The 21,396-nt window shown below is 34.8% G+C and overlaps 1 protein-coding gene across 1 annotated transcript in view; it reads left to right on the top strand.

Annotated features, from left to right (window-relative positions):
• npepps (aminopeptidase puromycin sensitive) overlaps positions 1 to 21,286 on the top strand; it is a 28,475-nt gene extending 7,189 nt beyond the window's left edge. The window contains exons 7-23 of the mRNA XM_051122646.1: positions 1,777 to 1,873; positions 1,957 to 1,990; positions 2,237 to 2,351; positions 2,441 to 2,605; positions 2,833 to 2,937; positions 6,121 to 6,181; positions 7,290 to 7,399; positions 7,666 to 7,729; positions 10,254 to 10,393; positions 10,522 to 10,656; positions 12,226 to 12,445; positions 16,589 to 16,731; positions 16,948 to 17,004; positions 17,093 to 17,200; positions 17,623 to 17,778; positions 17,934 to 17,981; positions 19,610 to 21,286. Of these exons, the coding sequence (XP_050978603.1) occupies positions 1,777 to 1,873; positions 1,957 to 1,990; positions 2,237 to 2,351; positions 2,441 to 2,605; positions 2,833 to 2,937; positions 6,121 to 6,181; positions 7,290 to 7,399; positions 7,666 to 7,729; positions 10,254 to 10,393; positions 10,522 to 10,656; positions 12,226 to 12,445; positions 16,589 to 16,731; positions 16,948 to 17,004; positions 17,093 to 17,200; positions 17,623 to 17,778; positions 17,934 to 17,981; positions 19,610 to 19,756 (1,905 nt within the window). The 3' untranslated portion in view covers positions 19,757 to 21,286. The remainder of the gene's footprint in view (positions 1 to 1,776; positions 1,874 to 1,956; positions 1,991 to 2,236; positions 2,352 to 2,440; positions 2,606 to 2,832; positions 2,938 to 6,120; positions 6,182 to 7,289; positions 7,400 to 7,665; positions 7,730 to 10,253; positions 10,394 to 10,521; positions 10,657 to 12,225; positions 12,446 to 16,588; positions 16,732 to 16,947; positions 17,005 to 17,092; positions 17,201 to 17,622; positions 17,779 to 17,933; positions 17,982 to 19,609) is intronic.
• The last annotated feature ends 110 nt before the right edge of the window (positions 21,287 to 21,396 follow it).

Below are 21,396 nucleotides of genomic sequence, written 5' to 3'. Positions count from 1 at the left end.
GTCAGAAGCATCTTACCTGGGCTAAGGAAAAAATGAAAAAAGTCATCAAAGTCATCTTTTCAGATAAAAGTAAATTTTGCATTTCATGTTGAAATCATGGTCTAAGTGTGTGGAGGAACACTGGAGAGGCACAGAATCCAAGCTGCTTGAAGTCCAGTGTGAAGTTTCTGAAGTCAGTGATGATTTGGGGTGTTGTGACGTCTGCTGGTGTTGGTCCACTGTGTTTTATGAAGTCCAAAGTCAATGTAGCCGTCTACCAGGAGAGCACCTTATCCTTCCATCTGCTGACAAGCTTTATGAAGATGCTGATTTCCTTTTCCAGCAGGACTTTAGCACCTGCCCACAGTGCCAAAACCAATTTCAAGTGGTTTGCTGACCTTGGTATTACTGTGCTTGATTGGCCAGCCAACATGCCTGACCTGAATCCCATATGGAATCTATGGGATATTTTTCAAGAGAAAGATAAGAAACAGTCGATCCAGTCCATAATTTGTGCTAAAGGAGCCCGACCAAGTATTGAGTGCATAAATGAAAATACTTTAAAGAACTTGAACTTTTCTGTTTTGCAAATCCTTTTTTTTTTTTTTTTTTTTTTTTTTTTTTTTTTTTTTTTGTTTTTTTGCTGAGCTTAGGAAATATTCGAATATTTTGAGATACTGGATTTTTGACTTTCATGAGCTGTAAGCTCTACTCATCAAAATTAAAACAAAACTTTTGAAAGTTTTACTTTTACTTTACATGAAATGAATCTAGAATATATGAAAGTTTCAGTTTTTTAAATTGGTTACCAAAAAAAACGTTTTCTCTCAGTGTTCTAATTTTTTTAGATGCGCTGCATATACGTATATACACATACATAAACATACATACACTTGTTTATATTTGTTTATACTTGTTGAATCTTATATTAATATTGTATTTTTAATATTTGTGTTATGCTTGTGAAGCACTTTGAGTTGCATTCCATGTATGAAAAGTCCTATATAAATAAATTATTATTATTATTATTATTATTATTATTATTATTAGTCTATCAGATTTTTTAAAAGACATAATATTTTTATAATTTATATTGTTAATCTTTCATTTTAAAACATTTGTTTAAAATATAAAAACAAAATATAAAAATATACACTATAATTTAGAAGTTTGGGGTCAGTAAAATATTTTATTTATTTATATATATATATATATATAAATTATTATTATTATTATTATTTTTATTTTATTTTATTTTTTTAAAAGAATGTATTACATTTATTCAGCAAGGATGCATTAAATTAATCCAAAAATGAGTGTAATTACTTTAACATTGTTAAAAAGATTTTATTTTTTAAATAAATACTGTTGGTTTGTACTTTCTGTTCTTCAAAGAATCCCAACAAAATGGTTTTTTTTTTTTTTTTTTTTTTAAAGTATTAATTGATAATGGCAATTTGTATTTAAATTGTAATAATGTTTTGCAGTGTTCTGCTGAATTTACAGTAAATCAGCCTTGGTGAACATAAGAGAATTTACTGACTCCAAACTTTTGAACCGTTAATAATTAATATTATTAACATTATTTTAATATGCATATCATAAGCTGACAATTTTTGTCATTTTATGGACTATAACTGATAAATGTGATATTAAAAAGAAGGCACTAAAATAAAAATGTTTTCAGTGCTAGAAGTGAATTTAAATGTCACAACATTATGTATAACAGTATAAAAATTCATGTAGTATTTTACTTAATGCTGTGGTTATAAAAATACTTTTTTTTCTGTTTTTCAGGTTGCTACAAAGACCCTTCCGTTCTACAAAGATTATTTCAATGTTCCTTATCCGTTGCCTAAAATTGATCTAATTGCTATTGCTGATTTTGCTGCTGGTTAGTATCATTTCCATTAAATATTAAACGTCACAGATATTGTTATGTTTAGTTTTAACCTTTGCTGCTCTTGCGTTCTGTAGGTGCCATGGAAAACTGGGGCCTTGTTACTTACAGGTGACTTTTAAATTAAATGAATAAACATCAAACTTAAGACTTGACAAATCAACACGGAAATCCATCAGAACCATGTGCTTTTTGAAAGAAGCTGTTCAGGAGAACTTCATTAATATTTCATCTGTCTTGGTAGCATGTTAATCCCCAGCCATACCTGAACAAAATGAACCACATTGTGTTCATTGCGTTCTATTCTTATGTATTTTTCATTTCCTTTTTTAAAATTTTGTGCTCATCCCCTCACAGGGAGACAGCTCTGCTGATTGACCCAAAGAACTCGTGTGCATCGTCCCGGCAGTGGGTGGCCCTGGTAGTCGGCCACGAGCTGGCACATCAGTGGTTTGGGAACCTGGTTACCATGGTGAGTGTTCAGATGTTCGGTGCGGTAGGTACACCACATATAGTTTTTGTAGGTCACAGCGGTAAAAAAGAAGATGTCTGTTGCTGCAGGAATGGTGGACTCATTTGTGGCTCAACGAAGGCTTTGCGTCTTGGATTGAGTACCTCTGTGTGGACCACTGTTTTCCTGAGTACGACATCTGGACACAGTTTGTATCTGCCGACTACACTAGGGCTCTGGACCTGGATGCATTAGATAACAGCCACCCTATTGAGGTATCTCTCATTGCTCCTTGATCTCCCACTGTGTGTTTCTCATGTTTGTTGCTTTTAAGTGTTTGTGTGGATAGCAGAAAGTTTTGATTTTCCCTTTGTTTGTCAGTCTGTCTGTTTGTCTGCTCAGGCATATCACTTTACAGCATTTAAATTCCAGACCCAAATTTAGCTTGATGAAATATTGATCTCTGAGTCATGTTTCAGAGCGGGTGTGTTTTAAATCGTAGGTTGATGTCGGACACCCTTCAGAAGTGGATGAAATATTCGATGCCATATCATACAGCAAAGGGGCCTCTGTCATTCGCATGCTGCATAACTACATCGGCGATGAGGTGAGCGGTCACGTTCAGCCAGCTGTCAGGTGGTCAATGTGGGAGAATGTATAAAAAAAAAAAAAAAAAAAAAGACATGTTGCTTGTCTGTCTATTGTGCTGGAGTATGTGATCTTCTGGCATTTGTAATTTGACAGATGACTTTTGTTAATTGTTGCAACCAGCTTTTGTTAATACTGACTTACACAGTGGAGATTAAAATTAGAGAACAATTTATAAACTGTTAATTTTTTTTTTTTTAAATATTCTTAATATTTCTCACTCAAAACTTGAAAGAATATCAGCTGTGGGTATACCACTGTTCTACTGACATGTTTGACAAAATATCCAAGGTATTTCAACAAAAACCTTTATTTTGTGGAAAACACAGTGATCAAAATTAGAGAACCGTAACCACTGTAGCCCAAAAGAAGATTACAACTTCAGTCTCGCAGGGTTACAGCTGTCAAAAATTAGTAGGAAGTGTAGATCCTTTGTTTTAAATGACTTCAGCACATCTGCAGCCGCAGGACATCACTAGTTTCTCACTGCGCTGGTGTGATCTTGGTTTACTCTTCTTCCACTCCATTCCATAGGTTGGCAGCTGTAGTGGGTTTCTTAGCAGTAACTTTGTCGCCAAGAAGATTTTCAGTCTGTTTTAGATCAGGAATCTGGCCCGGCCATTACGTTATTGTGAAGGAGAAGTTCACTTCCAGAACAAAAATTTACAGATAATTTACTCACCCCTTTGTCATCCAAGATGTGTCTTTTTTAAGTCGTAAAGAAATTATTTATTGAGGAAAACATTTCTGGAATTATCTCCATATAGTGGACTTTAATGGTGCCCCCAAGTTTGAACTTCCAAAATGCAGCTTCAAATGGCTCTAAATGATCCCAGACAAGGAAAAAGGGTCTAATCTAGCAAAACAATCAGTCGTTTTCTAAACAATTTGACAATATATATATTTTTTAACCTCAAATGCTCATCTTGTCTCTTCTCTGCGATGCACTTGCATAGTCTGTGTAATCTGGGTCAATGCAGTTGGTATGTTGAAAACTCCAATCTCGATTTCTTCTTCAACTTCAAAATAATCCTACATCGCTGTTTTACCATTTTTTGTAATGGGCGTTTGATCTTCTTTGCATGTTTACTTTGTAAACATTGGGTCTGTACATCTGCAGCGATGTAGGACGATTTTGAAGTTGGGGAAAAAGAAAACGAGATGGAAGTTTTTGACATACCCTAACTTGAACCAGAAAAAAAGTTCACACAGAGCTAGAACGAACGTTTGAGGTTAGAAAGTATATAATTGTCGGTTTGTTTAAAAAGGTACAGATTGTTTTGCTAGATAAGACCCTTCTTCCTCGTCTGGGATCATTTAGAGCCAATTGAAACTGCATTTTGAAAGTTCAAATTTGGGGGCACTATTGAAATCCACTATATGGAGATAATTCCTGAAATGTTTTCCTCAAGAAACATAATTTCTTATCGACTGAAGAAAGAAAGACTGCAGCAAGTCCAGCTGCAGTGTTGAACCAGTTTCCCATTGAGAGTCTCTGCATTATCCAGTTTTCACATGCATTTGTCTTACGTGGACGACCAGCTTTTTTTGGGGAACTTGAATGACTTAGTGTCTTTGTAAACCTGCATTATTGTAAAACCAAGGCATCACAGATTTGGAATGACCAGCTTCTCTTGCAATGGCTGAAAGGGTCATCCCTTTAGGCCTTCATCTGGCCAACCTCCTGTCGCAGGGTTTCAGTAACCCTAGAACAACCCGCCATCTTGCAATCTCAGTGAAAATTGGAGGAATGCTCACAGTTTATTAGAGTTTGTCATATAATTAAGCAAATTATCACCAGGTGTCAGATTAACACCAATAACTTAAAGGTATCTGGAAGTGTTCTCTAATTTTTGTGAAGGATTGTTTCCTCATGTGTTTCATTTTAAAGTGAAGCGAAAGCGTAATTTCTGTGCTACATGGCTTAGGTCGCTCAAAATCCATTAAACAATACGCGGTAGACGGCAATATGTGCTGCTTCATCTGAGTCACCTGAAGAAGAACTTGTTGTTTTGTTTGTTTGTTTTTTTGTTTTTTTGTAGTAAAAAAAATCATTTAGTTCAGTAAGAGAACAGACAATACAATTAAAACTGAACGCAGCTGCTCAATGCGGTGTGCCGAACGATAGTTGCGTCACAGATCAGATTTCATCACCTGAAGAGAGTGAGTCGAGCTGACTGACAAGAAGAGAGAGATGAGAAAGACAAGACCATGGCGCAAGAGTTTCAAAATGAAATGCAAAAGTGCCTGTTTTTAAAATATTTTGGATGTTGAAAAGCTTGCTGACTTTGCCATTTATCTAAGTTGGTAGTGGAAGTTTCATACTTATTTGGTTCCACAGTGTTTGCTGATTTTTATTTATTTAAACTGTGTAATTAAACACACACACACACACATATATATATATATATATATATATATATATATATATATATATATATATATATTACGGCAAGGTGTATGCCGTACTTTCTTATTCGGTTTGCTAATAAACGTTCTTCATTTCTTACACAGCGTTTACCGATTTTCAGTTTTGTATACCGATTTAAACTTTGTGTAAGTTATTATTTTATATTAGGCATATAACTATTGTATTTTTATTCGTTTTGTTAATAAAAGTTTGTAATGCCGTAAATTTAAAAGTGAAAGTAAAATGCGCACAACGCTTTTACAAGCTACTTAAAACTGAAGGATAGTGAAGAAAAGAGGGAAAACTCAAACGAACTAAAAACAAACAACTGCTTGACACCGAACTGCCACTAATTTGAAAGCGAAAGTAAAATGTGCACGGCGCTTTTACTGAAGAAAAACGAGAAAAAGAGGGAGAACTGAAACAAACTAAAAACAAACAATTGCTATACACTGAATTGCTGCTTATTTGAAAGTGAAAGTAAAACTTGAACTATTCTTAGAGAACATATTGCTATATTGTTTTCCCTTTGCGCTTCTGCAGAAACGCTGGATATGCTTAAAAACTGCCCTTCTGCTCCTGTTAGGGTAACTTTACATAGGACTAAGCAGTGACCTTGAAATTTAGGAAATTATAGGTTGTTCTCTAATTTTGATCTCCACTTTAGATTAATTTACAATTCTTTACAATTTTGTGTTTGAATCATTTCTGATTGAATGACCTTTTTTCTAGGATTTTAGAAAGGGAATGAATGCTTACCTTTTGAAGTTTCAGCACAAAAATGCATCTACTGGTAAGTTAACGTGACAGTCTTTGCGTAGGTTAATCTTTGACCCTCTAATAGTTTTTTATCTTGATGACTAAACAGACTAATGACCTTGTAAATCCAAGATTCTTTTTGCAGTGTTTGGGCTCACTATGATTTTACACATAACCACATCTCTTCACATTTATATTTAGCTTTTATAGTTTCTATTTTAAATTTTAATAGAGTTTTCAGTATAAAAATAGTCAAAGGCGGCACTTAAAAAACAAACAAACACATCTAAGTTGTTTGAAGTAATACACCTACATTCACCATCCTACATTTTTCTTTTTCACTAAACTGTTACACTCAGATGTACATCACATTACAGAAGAAAACATCTCTTACTACTTCCATTTCATCATGATGTTAAATATGAATATAAGAGTTATAGGCATAGACTGTTTTTGACATGAACAAAACTCAATTAGGTCATAAATCGCAATTATTTTTATGACGGTTACTCATCAGTCTAAACTGATAATTGTAACAGTCCTAGCAGTTATCTTGAAGTGTGGAAAGCTAGCAGCATGTTTTAGAGAGAGTGACCTATGTATCAATTTCACTGAATAGGATGATGTTTCTAGCATTTAACGTTTAGTTTAATCTTTAGTTTAATTTTTCATACTTAAAACATTATAATACAGTATTAGAATTATAGTTTATAAATTAGAACTCAAAAGTCTCAAGAGAACAAAATAAAATAAAAAGAAAGAATTTAAAGAAAAAAAGGAATTTGGACAATTTTGTTGAATTTTTTTCTATGCATCCGGAGTTTGTAGAGTACAGTGATTTCATCTGTTTTGAAAATAAATAAATAACCATTCATTTTTACTTGTGCTCAGTTTATGTGGGAAAGTGTTTCCATAAGGAAATGATTCAGCATTGCTTTGTGGCCCACGATCTGGTCCAGACAACAGGGTTTACAGCTGTAGTAATTACATAGTGTGTTACATTGTAATTCCGAAACAACATAGTATTTGGCAGGAGTGTTGTGGGCGTGTGTGTGATCAGGCACCAGTGTTGTTATTATGCTTTGTTAATTGCCGTGTACTCGGAAATAAAGGGTGTGACGTTCTCGCTTTCTCTGTCCCAGAGGACCTATGGGAGTGTTTGGAGCAAGCGAGTGGAAAGCCTATTGCCGCAGTGATGAATTCCTGGACCAAACAAATGGGCTTCCCTATTATAGTAGTGGATCAGGAGCAGGTAACATTTACAGACCCGTTCTCAGAAAGGTTTTGTTTTGTGTTTTTGATCCAATCCAGTACTATGGGCTTTTTTTTTTTTTTTTTTTTTTAAATCAGAATGTCTTTTTCCCTAAATATAAATTAAATACCCCTCGAGGTATTGAGAAGTCTTGCTGAGATGGGCTATGAGCTTCTCAGGGAGCATCTGGTAATAACAACTGTTGTCTTGGCAATACAAGATTTAATCAGAGCTGAAATAATTGGTTTGGTTTTTTTTTTTCCCAGCATGGCAGTGACCGCGTGCTGAAAATCTCTCAGAAGAAGTTCTGTGCTAGTGGACCACGTAATGGTACATGCAAAAAAGGAGTTAAAGGGCAGTTAAAAGGATAGTTCACCCAAAAATGAAAATTCTGGGTTTGTACAAGGTGCTTAAAGTGCTTGAAGTACTTGAATTTGACTTTTTGAAACCCTTGAAAATAGAAACATTCCTGAAGAGGTACTTCAGAAGTGCTTGGATTATTGAAGGACAATGTATCTATGAAATAAGTGTTTAATTTTGTCATAGCATACATCTTTTCAAGCAAAATTTACACAATTCAAAAAACATTATACCTTTTTTGCTTATTTCAGTTAATGTCAGGAAACAATCAAGCTAAGCTAGTAATAGTACTGACAGTGTTGTGTAAACATGGCTGAAGATGCGAAAAGAGGAACAGATGAACCAAATCAGTTGAGTAATTTATGCTGGAACCACTCTGAATGATTCAAACTCATGACTTCATGAGTGAAGACCAGATCATCTTTTTTTGAATTTCAACATCGCTTTTAATGATTTTAAAAAGAATGTAATGATGGGTGAAACAGAGCTTTTTGAGACTTTGAATCAGTTAAAACATTGCATTGCAATATCACATATCGTGAATCATTTGTTTCAAATTGTATTGCAAGTCATTTGATTTAGATCGGAACTTCACGTACAACAAATCATTTGTTTCAGATCTGCACTTCAGTTCACGTATCTCGAATCATTTGATTTAGATTGGAACTTGGCATATCGCCTATCATTTGATTCAGTTTGGTACTTTGAAGCGCATACCGTGAATCATTTGATTTAGATCGGAACAGGTTTGTGAATCATTTAGCAAATTGAATGATTCAAATCAAATGATTCGCCATACGCGATTTGAAGTCCCAATCAATGTCAGATCGAAACTTCAGAGCACAAATTGCAAATCATTTGATTCAGATCGGGACTTCGGTATGAGTTTGTGAATCTTTTGTTTCAGATCGAAATGTCAAATCATTTGATTCAGATTAAGACTTTGGTGTGGCTTCGTAAATCTTTTGCTTTAGATCGAAACTTCAGAGCATGGATCGCAAATAATTTGATTCAGATCAGGACTTCGGTGCTGGTTCACAAATCTTTTGCTTTGGATCGAAACTTCGGAGTGCAAATCATTTGATTTAGATCGGAACTTTGGAGCAGCTTCACGAATCTTTTGCTTTAGATCGGATCTTCTGAGCGTGGATCGCAAATCATTTGATTCAGACTGGGACTTTGGTGCTGGTTTACGAATCATTTGTTTCAGAACAGGATTTCGGAGCGATTTTGTGGTGGTTTTTTTTTTTTTTTTCTTAAACAGTAGAAAACATCAAACCATTAATACAGTACAGTTATAAAAAGCAAAAAAAAAAAAAGAATGACAGAATACACAAACCCTTTGTAATATTTTAGTAGTAATATTTTGCATGTGCTTCACTTTATTTTTGCCATTTTTTTTTTATTAGTATATTTTTATCTATTTCTCTTTTTTTAGAATTTGAAATAGAAGACATTGTTCGATAAGTGAGATCTCTGATTGAAGTCCTTGAAAATCAAATAAGTAGTGCTTAAAAAATCTGTGAAAGTCCTGGAATTTCATTTTACAGTATCTGTACGAACCCTGCTAATTACTCACCTTCATGTCGTTCCTAACCCATAAGACCTTCGTTCATCTTTGGAACACAAATTAAGATATTTTTGATGAAATCCGAGAGCTTTCTGACCCTGCATAGACAGCAACACTGCTACCACATTTAAGGCCCAGAATGGTAGTAAGAACATTGTTAAAATAGTCCATGCAACATCAGTGGTTCAAACATAATTTTATGAAGCTATGAGAATACTTTTTGTGCGCAAAGAAAATAAAAATAACTTTATTCAACAAATTTCTTCTCTTCTGTGTCAGTCTTCGGCGCACATTCATGGGAGAGCCACGGCGCATGCTTGTGGTTCTGTTGATGCAGGAGCTAGCGTTATTACGTAGAACCTGGATGCAGAGAAAGACTGTTCATAAAACAGTCTTTGTAAATATGTCTTAAGATTTCAACAGAGAGGATGACTTGCAATTTTTTGCCCAGCCTTACTTATCTGAACAAGAATAGAGGAAGAGGGATTCATGTTCTACATCAGAACGCCAGCTCCTGCGTGAGCAGCACCACACTCTTGCATCGTGGTACCCTTGTGAATGTGCATCGAACAATAACTCGGATATTTTTCATAAAGTTATAAAATTTAAAGTTATAAAAAGTTGAACCACTAATGTTACGTGGACTATTTTAACGATGTCCTTACTATCTTTCTGGGCCTTGAATGTGTCAGTTGCATTGCTGTCTTTGCAGGGTCAGAAGGTTCTCGAATTCCATCAAAAATGTCTTAATTTGTGTTCTGAAGATGAACAAAGGTCTTACGGGTTTGAAACAACATGAGAGTGAGCAATCAATGACAGAATTTTCATTTTTGGGTAAACTATCCCTTTAAACTATAGAACCTTCTGATTTATTTTTCTCTTTTCTGGCTCTGTTATACTCTAATATTTGTTTTTATGTGCTAGATGAGAACTGCCCCAATTGGATGGTTCCCATCAGCATCTGCACCAGTGAGGACCCGAGCTGCACCAAGATGAAGGTTCTGTTGGATCAGCCTGAAACCACAGTTAACATCACCAACGTTGCATCTGACCATTGGATCAAGGTCAGAAAAGGCTATAGCTTTTTAAAATTTAAGTATCAATGAACTCTAAAAACATTGAAGATTGATGACCTATCTTATGTATGTTTATGAAAACACTTAAATGGGTCTTGGTCTTCTTCCATGTGCAGATTAATCCAGGTACCGTGGGATTTTACAGGATCCAATACAGTTCGGCCATGCTGGAAAGTTTGCTGCCTGGTATCCGAGACCTCACACTGCTGCCTGTGGACCGCCTGGGTCTGCAAAACGACCTCTTCTCCTTGGTGAGTCTGAATCAGTGTTTTGCAAGTCAGAGTAGAGGCTCAGATGTCCACCTTGAGTCAAGTCTCAAGTATTGACTGTTAAGACTTGAGTGAAGTGTCAAGTTACAGTGTTTTATGGAAGTCTGGTTCTTTCAAGCCTCCAGGCCTGACTAATACATTATAAATTGTGAATCAAATCATGTGGGTTTTGAAAGTTCAGCTCTAACAAAAAAAAAAAAAAAAACTTTGTTAGCAAACCTGTATGGATACTGAGAAATGTTAAATTGGGATTTTGCTGAAACAATGGAAAGTGTAGAGGCCGGTTTTGTTTTTAATATCCATTGGATGACTTCATAATTATGAAATATTCATTATTTAAATATAGCACAAATATAGTTTCTTTTTTCTGCTGGTCCCCATTGACTTCCAGTGTTCGTGCTTTACTCTGTGTAATAACAAAACATTTATTTCAGTGAAAAAAAATAAATAAATAAGCTCAAGTTTTAAACAATAAGGCCCTACGTCCTTTTTTTTTTTTTTTTTTTTTTTTTTTTTTTCAGAAATTCTTGTGTTTTAATTTTTCTGATAATTAAATGAAGGCATTAAACATTTTATTTTTAAAGAAATGAAAATTAAACCCTTTTATTTGTTGCCAGACAAACAGAGGTTTTTCTGTTAAAATTAATACATATAAGAAAAATTGTGTGAATTTTCTGTTAAAATAATAATTGTTGATTTTTTTTTTTTTTTCTACAGTTAGGTGCTTAATCTTGTTTTAATATTTATTTTAGCATTTTATTGTTTTATTTAAATTTGCCATAAATAGGAATATATAAACACCTACATTATACTGTACAAAATTAATACAAGACTAGTACATTTCTGTTACATGTTAAGCCATACTTTTATTATCACAGGTTGCCGATTAGTTTATGTGTGTATACACTATGATATGATAATAATTATCTCATTTGAAACGGTAAAATTCACATGAACTGACTTAGCAGCTCTGGAGATTAAGTTCATGTGTTTATGTCATCATATAATGAGACGCAAAGGCCGAATACCACTGCGAGCCTCACGTGTGCTTCAGTATTTGTGTAATAAACAAAACCGTGTCTCCGCCATTCATTCACAAGGTAACCTTAAATGACTTCTGTTGTGATCTGGCGCTATATAGAAAATAAAGTTTACTTGACCTTTAAGGGGGGGCTGGGGGTACCGTCGGGGGGGGGGGGGGTAGCAACTGTTTGGTTAGCCACATATCTTGTATGTTTAGCAAAAGAAAAAAATTCATACAGGTTTGGAACAAGTTGAGGCTGAGACAGAATGATGATGGAGTTTTCATTTTTAGGTGAACTTTAATTTTAGGTGATCTCTTTAAATGTGTTTTTTATTTTTTTTATTTTGTGCTTGTCTGTTTGAGTGTATTAGTGATTTTAGTATTGGTGTTTCTCTATCCTTGTGCTCAGTGTTGCTGAAATGTTTCTTGAGAAAAGCAATTTCAACAATGTCATTATTCGTTTCTGTTTCTCCTCTCTGTCTGTTTTTAATGGTGTTGTGCCGTCTCTCTCTCTGTCATGCCCTCAGGCTCGAGCAGGTATGATCAGTACTGTGGAGGTGTTGAAGGTGATGGAAGCATTTGTGAATGAGCCAAACTACACGGTGTGGAGTGACCTGAGCTGTAATCTGGGTGTTCTGTCCTCTCTGCTCTCACACACTGACTTCCACGAGGACATCCAGGAGTTTATCCGAGATCTCTTCACCCCTATCGGCATGAAGCTGGGCTGGGACAGCAAAACCGGAGAGGGTGAGAGCCAGAACTCACTATTCATAAAGACATATGAATGTTGTGCCATAAATATTCACCCTCATGTCATTCCAAAAATGCATAAAAGAGGTCAATGACTTCCACTGTATAAACAGACACACTGAGACTTTTATGTTCCAATGAAGAAAGAAAGTCATAGATTTGTAATGTCACAAGGGTGAGAAAACGATGACAGAATTTTTATTTTTTGGTGAATTATCACTTTAAAGGTGTGATATTCTGCACTTTTCTCTGCACTCCACTTATTATCTTTGCCTAGGTTTCTTGCTCTAAAACAGTTAGAATTCATTTTTGGGTAACTAATTTATTTCCCTTTTCAGTTTGAACAGACATTATGATTAAACATTACACATATTAAACCCATTTAAAAATCATAATAAAACATAATGCTGTGAAGAAGGATTCAATTAAAGAAATATATGCAATGCAAATTTACGTACAGTATCAGGGCTGTACAGTGCGACCAAAACTACTGCATGCGACTATAAAAAATATATATATATATATTTAAGAGCACCATGTGCAAGTGACCCGATCAGCATGTTTGTGTTTGCCTGATTTTCCTCTATTTTGTCGTCAAAAATAGTGAGAAACAAGTCACTGCTGAACCGCTGCACATCTCCATTCAAACACAGCAGTGTTTAGTTTATGACTGAATGTGCATTTTTAAACGGATCTAGTGAGTCAATGATTCGATTTACCATTCATAAAGACATTTGCTTTATTCCTGAATAGATCAGCCATTTGAACGAATCAAATGAATGATTCATTAATTAAATCAGTAACTTGCTGATACCTACTGGCAGATTTAGTTTCATTTTTAAAGTATCTTTTCAGTTATTTAAATCATTTAATATTTCTGTATTCAAAATGTTATATTTAAAACATTAATCTCAACATGAGTTTATGAATTTGATTGCATTCATGCCACCCATGAGCCTCTTTAAACATGGAAATACACCTACAAGCCACTTTTTTGTTCTTCTGTGCCATCTCTGTAGTACAAATTAATTTTGTTAATACTGATTTCATTTGATTGGTAACTTATTCTTATTCTACTTGTTATTATTCTGTTGTTTTACACATTCATGGGAGAGCCACAGCGCATGCTTGTGGTGCTGTTGATGCAGGAGCTAGCGTTATTACGTAGAACCTGGATGCAGAAAAAAGACGCACACTGTTCATAAAACAGTCTTTGTAAATATGTCTTAAGATTTCAACAGAGAGGATGACTTGCAATTTTTTGCCCAGCCTTACTTATCTGAACAAGAATAGAGGAAGAGAGATTCATGTTCTACATCAGAACGCCAGCTCCTGCGTGAGCAGCACCACACTCTTGCATTGTTTTAATTTTAAATGTTAAAAAGCTTAAAAAAAATAAACATTAAAAAATTGGACATAAAAGATGACATACTTTTAATGAAGTACGCCATTACAAAGGTAAAAACTAAATTCCCCTGTAAATCACTTTAAGGAGTCAAATATCACCACGTAATGGGAAGGCAATTTTTTTTATCAGATTTTTTGATTATTGATTAGAGGGTGCCTTCTGCAGTCATTTGTTAAAATGAGTAATGAACATTAGCTCTATTGTTTATATTACCTTATGTATTTGAACAGTTTTGTTCAATGAAACCATATGATTACTTGCTTTTGATACTTTATTTGAACTAATTATTATTGCCTCATTGCTATTATATATGTATTTTAGGTCATTTTAAAGGCTGTTGTTCACTTAGGTCTATTTTTATTGCTACAAAAAATATATATAATTATCCGATTACTCGATTAATCATCAGAATAATCAACAGATCACGCGATTACCAACATAATCGTTAGTGACAGCCCTAGTAGATAACAGATAACAAAAGTCAAAAACAAATGTTATTTTGACTCATTTCTTTAAGAAGTTAAATTCATGTAAATATTAATTAATTAATTAGTAATACTAATATTAATAATATTAATCACAGATATATTTATTTTTACGTTTGTAAATGGCATGTAAAAATAAAATATAAAAAACTACTAATCTAAAATAAACAAATATAAAGTAAATACTTGAAATTTGAAGTGAGCTTGCCTCTTTAGTCTGTATTATCAGTGTTACACTGTGTTTGCCCACTCGGCATCGTTTTCCTTTTTTTAATAGAAATAAAAACTTTCATTTAGTCGGACAACAGATGCTACAATTATAAACAAAGCATCTGCTCCATTTGCTCCAGGAGTCAGATTTCACTTATGTGAATAGAGTAAGGAGATATGACTGTGATGGAGGAGTTGGTGTTAAAGCGAGTAGCAAAAGTGCCTTTTTGGCAATGTTTCCATGTTCAATATAAGTGAGTTTGTTTTTGTTTTACTGTTGTTGTGTTTTTAATTAAAAATGATAATGCACCACAAACTAGGCATTCATTTTAAAGTAAAGAGAAAATCCAATGATCTTCATTCATTTGTGTTACAACATGGGTATTTACAGCTCCTCACATGATACGAAGGGATAAAACACTAAATAAGAATTCATTCCTTCATTTTAATTAAAAGGATAGTTCACCCAAAAATGAAAATTCTTTTATTAATTTTTCACCCTCATGTCATTTCAAATCCGTAAGATCTTTGTTCAACTTCAGAACACGTTAAGATATTTGAGCTTTCTGATCCTGCATAGGCAGCAATGCAGCTAACACATTCAAGACCCAGAAAGGTAGTAAGGACATTGTTAAAATAGTCCATGTGAGACGGTGATGACAGAAGTCAGAAGAAATTGTTAAAGTTATTTTTGTTTTCTTTGCACACAAAAAGAATTCTCACAGCTTCATTAAATTACGGTTGAACCACTGATGTCAAATGAACTATTTTAAGGATGTCCTTGCTACCTTTCTGGGTCTTGAACGTGTCAGTTGGGTTGCTGTCTGTGCGGGGTCAGAACTCTCAGATTTCAAAAATATCCTCATTTGTGTTCCGAAGATGAACAAAGGTCTTACAGGTTTGGAATGACATGAGGGTAAGTAATTAACAGGGTTCGTACAGATACTGTAAAATGAAATTACAGGACTTTCAAGGACTTTTCAAGCAAAACAGAATTTTCATTTTTGGGTCACGTCATGTGCCGGGCTCTGTACATCACCAGTCTTTATTTTTTTATTAAAGGAGAAGTCCACTTCCAAAACAAAGATTCACATATAATGTACTCACCCCCTTGTCATCCAAGATGTTCATGTCTTTCTTTCTTCAGTCGTAAAGAAATGTTGTTTTTTGAGGAAAACATTTCAGCATTTTTCTCCATATAATGGACTGATATGGTGCCCCAGTTTTGAACTTCCAAAAGGCAGTTTAAATGCGGCATCAAATGATCCCAGCCGAGAAAGAAGGGTCTTATCTAGTATAACGATCGGGTATTTTAATAAAAATAATACAATTTATATACTTTTTAATGCCAAATGCTCGTCTTGTCTTACTCCTGCCTGGAGTGTTTTTGTTCCGGTTCATGACAGTTAGGGTATGTCGAAAAACTCCCATCTCATGTTCTCCCTTAACTTCAAAATCGTTCTATATCGCTGTTTTACCTTTTTGTTAAGGGTGTTTGATCTTCTTTGCATGTTCAGGGAGAGAAAGGCAAGATGAGCGTTTGAGATTAAAAAGTATTTAAATGTTTTTTATGAAAATAGCCAATCATTTGACTAGATAAGACCCTTCTTCCTTGGCTGGGATCGTTTACAGCTGCATTTGGGATCGTTTGAAGCCGCATTTAAACTGCATTTTGGAAGTTTAAAATCGGGGCATCATATCAGTCCATTATATGGAGAATGCAGAAATGTTTTTTTTGTTTTGTTTTGTTTTGTTTTTTTCTCTCAGTGTAGTTGTTTTATTATTAAAAACATAATAGACTATGGCAGGTCTATTAAGCTGCATTTACACTGTGGGGCTTAAGGGAATAGTTCACCCAAATAATTAAAAACCTAGACTATTTCTCACATAAACTTATGTTTGCATTTGACATATTTTTCCATTAACACTGTTCTGTTTTAGATCAATGGCTTGTTCTTGATTAGTTGACATTCATGTGGCACAACACTCAAATTAAGTGCTCTTCTGTTGGTTGCCTTTCTCCCGTCTCTTGTTTAGGGCATTTGGACGCCCTGCTGCGGGGTCTGGTGCTGGGGAAGCTGGGTAAAGCGGGGCATAAAGCCACTCTGGAGGAGGCCCGGCGGAGATTCAAAGAGCATGTGGAGGGTAAACAGATCCTGCCTGCAGACCTCAGGAGTCCGGTGAGTCGTCTCGCATTTCTGCTTATAACACAGACACATTTCCATCATAAACATTTTGTCGATTGAAATGTTATTTTGGTGCAGCACTATTACCTATACATTAGTTTTATTGGGACAAGTCTATCAGCTGATTTTGTAAATGGTGCTCCTCTGTTGTTTTTATTGGTAGTGGATCAACATGTCCCTGTAAACAGGTGTTTTTTGCATTCTCTTTAGGTGTACCTAACAGTTCTGAAGCACGGAGACAGCACAACGCTTGACACCATGCTCAAGGTGATGATTAGCACAAGTCTGAACATTACACAGCGACAGCCTTAAAGGTGCAGACAGATAAAATTCATCTCTCATGTTCTGTGTTCAGCTTCACAAGCAGGCAGACATGCAGGAGGAGAAGAACCGCATCGAGAGAGTGCTGGGAGCCATTCCCGCCCCTGACCTCATCCAGAGAGTGCTTAACTTTGCCCTGTCGGTATGCAAATACACACACACACTTACTGTAGAAAATAGGTCAGACTGGAAAATTTTAAAGCACCAGAAACACACTTTGTAAGAGTGTGAAATGTTTGAAAGGATAAAGGAAACGGTGAAGTCTTTCTGGGTGAATTGTGCCAAACCTGTAATTTATTTGACCAAAATATCTATATTTTATGTATTAAAGGACTAGTATTATTTCTATCCCTGTGATTAATGTTTGAAGCTGCAGTGCATTCATTTTCCTCGTGAGATCAATAAAGCAGCGTGTTCATCTCTCTCATCTTTGAATTACCGTTCTCACAAGAAATCCAATCTGATCTGACACGCTCATTGTCTGAGCTCTAATCTGAGTCTGTGGGAATTAAAAATCTCCAGAAGGGTGAACAGTGACGCTGAGTGTGGCTGTGGTATTTTTAGGAGGAGGTTCGTCCCCAGGACACTGTGTCTGTAATTGGGGGCGTAGCTGGAAGCAGCAAACAGGGCCGCAAAGCTGCATGGAAATTTGTAAAGGACAACTGGGAAGAACTTCATAACCGTTACCAGGGCGGTTTCCTCATATCAAGACTCATCAAGGTGAAACAAGTGCAATACACAAATAGAGATGCAAAATATGCAACACCAAGTAAATTAAGATGGGAAATACAGTACCAGGACTAATTTATTGATTATGCATCATGAATATATGTATGCAGTTTTGATGTGTTGTTCATTTTGTTTCTTCACTGCAGCTCACAGTGGATGGGTTTGCAATAGATAAAATGGCTGCTGAAGTTAAGGTGAGCATTGTGTCACTTACAAAGCTATTTTTGACAGACAGTGTTTTCCAAAGCAGTGTTAGCTGGCTAACGCGAAGTTACAAAATCAGAATTTTTTTTTTCCAGATAACTAGTAAAGTAATACATTACTTTTTAATTTAAAAGAAATTAAAAAAAATATATTATATATATATATATATATATATATATGATATTAAAAACAATAAAGGCCAGCCCAGATGTGAAAAAGTAATGTAACATTACTTTCCATAAAAAGTAACGCAGTTAGTTATTTATTTAGAGAGTAACGCAATATTGTAAGTCATTACTTTTGAAATGAACTTTCCCCAACACTGGTCTAGAGTGAATGTAATATACGTTTTATAGTTACATTCTGCTCTAAAATACTATATATTGCATTTGAGTAGAGTAAAAAAAAAAAGTAGAGGACAACATTCGTTAATATAATGTATGCAGATAAAGTTAATGACAAAGTGGCATGTATTTACAGCAGGAAACGTTAGCAAAGTCTCATTGGGTGAATCACCAAACCTGTCAATAGTTTGTCATGAAAAAAACAAAACAAACAAACTAGATATATTTAATATTAGATATTTTTTGTATTTCTTTAATATTGTTGTATTGGTTTATATTTTATTCTATGTTCTATTCTATTCTCTTGCAAAACCATAACATTGTAAGCAAATTGTTTATTTGTGCTGATTTATTTAATTACATTTTTATTTTTGAAGTGGACTAAGTGGAACCAGGTTATGAATCTTAATGAGTCATTAATGAGTCAGTCTAAATTGATGATTGATTGATTTATTTATTTATTTTTTTTTTTTTTTATTATAAACTACCGTTCAAAGGTTTGGGATTTTTAAAAGAAATTAGTGAGCAAGGACACATTAAATTGATCAAAAGTGACAGCAAACACATTTATAATGTTACAAAATTCTATTTTGTGCACAGAAGTAAAATACATTTTAAAAATATATGTAATAGTGCTGTCAGATTGATTAATCGCATCCAAAATAAACGTTTGTGTTTATATAATGTGTACTGTGTATTTATGTGTATTAGTTATTATTTAATTGATTGACAGCACTAAATTATATATATAGTATAGTTATAATTTAGTGCTGTCAATCAATATGTATATAAGTGGAAGATTTTTGAAAATGGTTAAATTGAGTTATCTGTTTTTGCAAATGAACTCATGTACATATAAATATACACAATAAACATATATATTATGTAGACAGACTTTTATTTTGGATGTGATTAATCAATATGATAGCACTAAATGATACTAATTTTTCACAATATGACTGTTTTGAGTATTTGAGTATATTTATATATATATATATATATATATATATATATATATATATATATATATATATATATATATATATATATATATATATATATGTGTGTGTGTGTGTGTATATGTGTATATATATATATATACACACATACATACATACACACACACACACACACACACACACACATATATATATATATATATATATATATATATATATATACATGTTCAAAATCAAGAACAAAATGTATTGTTACACATATTTATGAGTTTGAAGAGTTGCAGTTGTTAACACAAATGTCGTCCATGTTTCCAGAGTTTCTTTGAAAGTCATCACGCGCCGGCGGCCGAGCGCACGGTACAGCAGTGCTGCGAGAACATTCTCCTGAACGCCGCCTGGCTCAAGAGAGACGCGGAAGACATCCACCAGTACTTGCTGCAGCGGAAAGCGCCCCCCGTCTGACCTCTGAACTCTGACCCCTCCCTGACCTCCCTGACCTGCTCACTCACTCCAAAATGAGCGTCATCTGGCTATCTTCAGCGAAAACAGAAACGATTACAAAACTGCAACTCCATCTTAAGAATTACCCAAGAGTCAATAAAGAGAAGCAAGACTAGGAAACGAGACTGTTATTCACTCTTGAGTGTGAACGTAGTTCCCCATTCTGCCACTGGGAGGTGCAAGTGCACTCGAGCAGAGCTGTGACTGAAACGCAAGAGATTCTCCATGTTATTTTACCATCTGATAATGCATGTACACACGTGGTTCCCTCAGTATGGCGCTCCTCTCTTACAGTGGTATTATTATGCGATCATCTCTCTTTCCTACATTCACAGATAGATTAAAAAAAAACAAGCATGATGTTGATATGCTCAATTTTAAATTTGTGTTCTCTTTTGTTCTGTACAATTCTCCTGTTTTATTAGTAATGGCTATATACGCATTTCACCCATAATCCTCGGCGGCGTGACTGGGCAGAATGGGGGTTAAAGGTTGGGACGCACTGGTGACTGAACAGACTCTATGGTAACGGCTCTGAATCCCATCGTTAGTAACGGATAGGACTGAAGACGCATAAGCATGGTACTGTGTGTATATTGTAAACTGCGAGCATTAGTTCTGAAACCTTCAATTAATCTGAAATGTGATTATACATACATACATATGATCTCTGATCTCCTGTACGTCACTATCACCTTTTCTGCAACACTTCCAGTGGTTTATACCTCCAGAAACTGAAGGAAATGAACACAACGGATGATAAATTACACAGAAAGGCATCAGTGTCATTCGCAGCGGCCATGGTTAAACAAAGCTGTTTTATAAGATGTATTTAATGATTTTACTGTTGTTGGAATCAAAAATAGCATAAATCAGTTGGTTTCGAACATTTCCTGATTTGTGTAAATGAGATGTTAGCATTGTTGGAACAGCAAACCAACAGAGAATTAATAATATCAATAATATCAGATGTGGCGGCCAACGTGGGGTTCGTGATCATCAAATTCTGTCGAAATCTTTCCCTGAAATGTGCTTTTGTTTAAAAATACAATTGATGTTCATTAAAGAAGATGAGAAAAAAGAAAGACGGCACAACTGTATTGTGGGAATGCTGTGTTGGATTTGTACATGACTCTTCATGCTCTTATATTTCTGTGCATTTTGTAAACTACAGTATATACAGATCAACATGTATTCTTTACAATGTAGACTATGCCGTAGAGGTTAACACAGAGTGTTTGGAAAACATATCACTTATGCATATACCTGTAAATAATGATTTAAATCATGTGCAGCAGGTACAGTGGGAGGAAAGACAAGGACTTTATCAGCTCAGTTGTGGGACACTTAAGCACAGATATAATGACAGTTTACCTGTGTGTGTGCACAGATGTTATGTTGGGAGCTTATTGTGTTCACTGTGCAACATGTGCGGCCTGCCTGAGGTTTGCATACTATGACTGAATTTGAACAGCAGACTTCAAACATCAACGATAGTGTCACCGAGTCTGATTTCACGTGGTTTTCGTTACATTATTGCCAGAGACAACATAGAAACTAGGCAATATCGGAAATCGCATCTCATGCGATTTGTTCCTTGT

This window comes from Labeo rohita, chromosome 11 (genome assembly GCF_022985175.1).
Source record: "Labeo rohita strain BAU-BD-2019 chromosome 11, IGBB_LRoh.1.0, whole genome shotgun sequence".
Classification (NCBI taxonomy): domain Eukaryota; kingdom Metazoa; phylum Chordata; class Actinopteri; order Cypriniformes; family Cyprinidae; genus Labeo; species Labeo rohita.
Note: the sequence above shows the minus strand (reverse complement) of the source record. Positions and strands in the feature narration are given on the sequence as shown.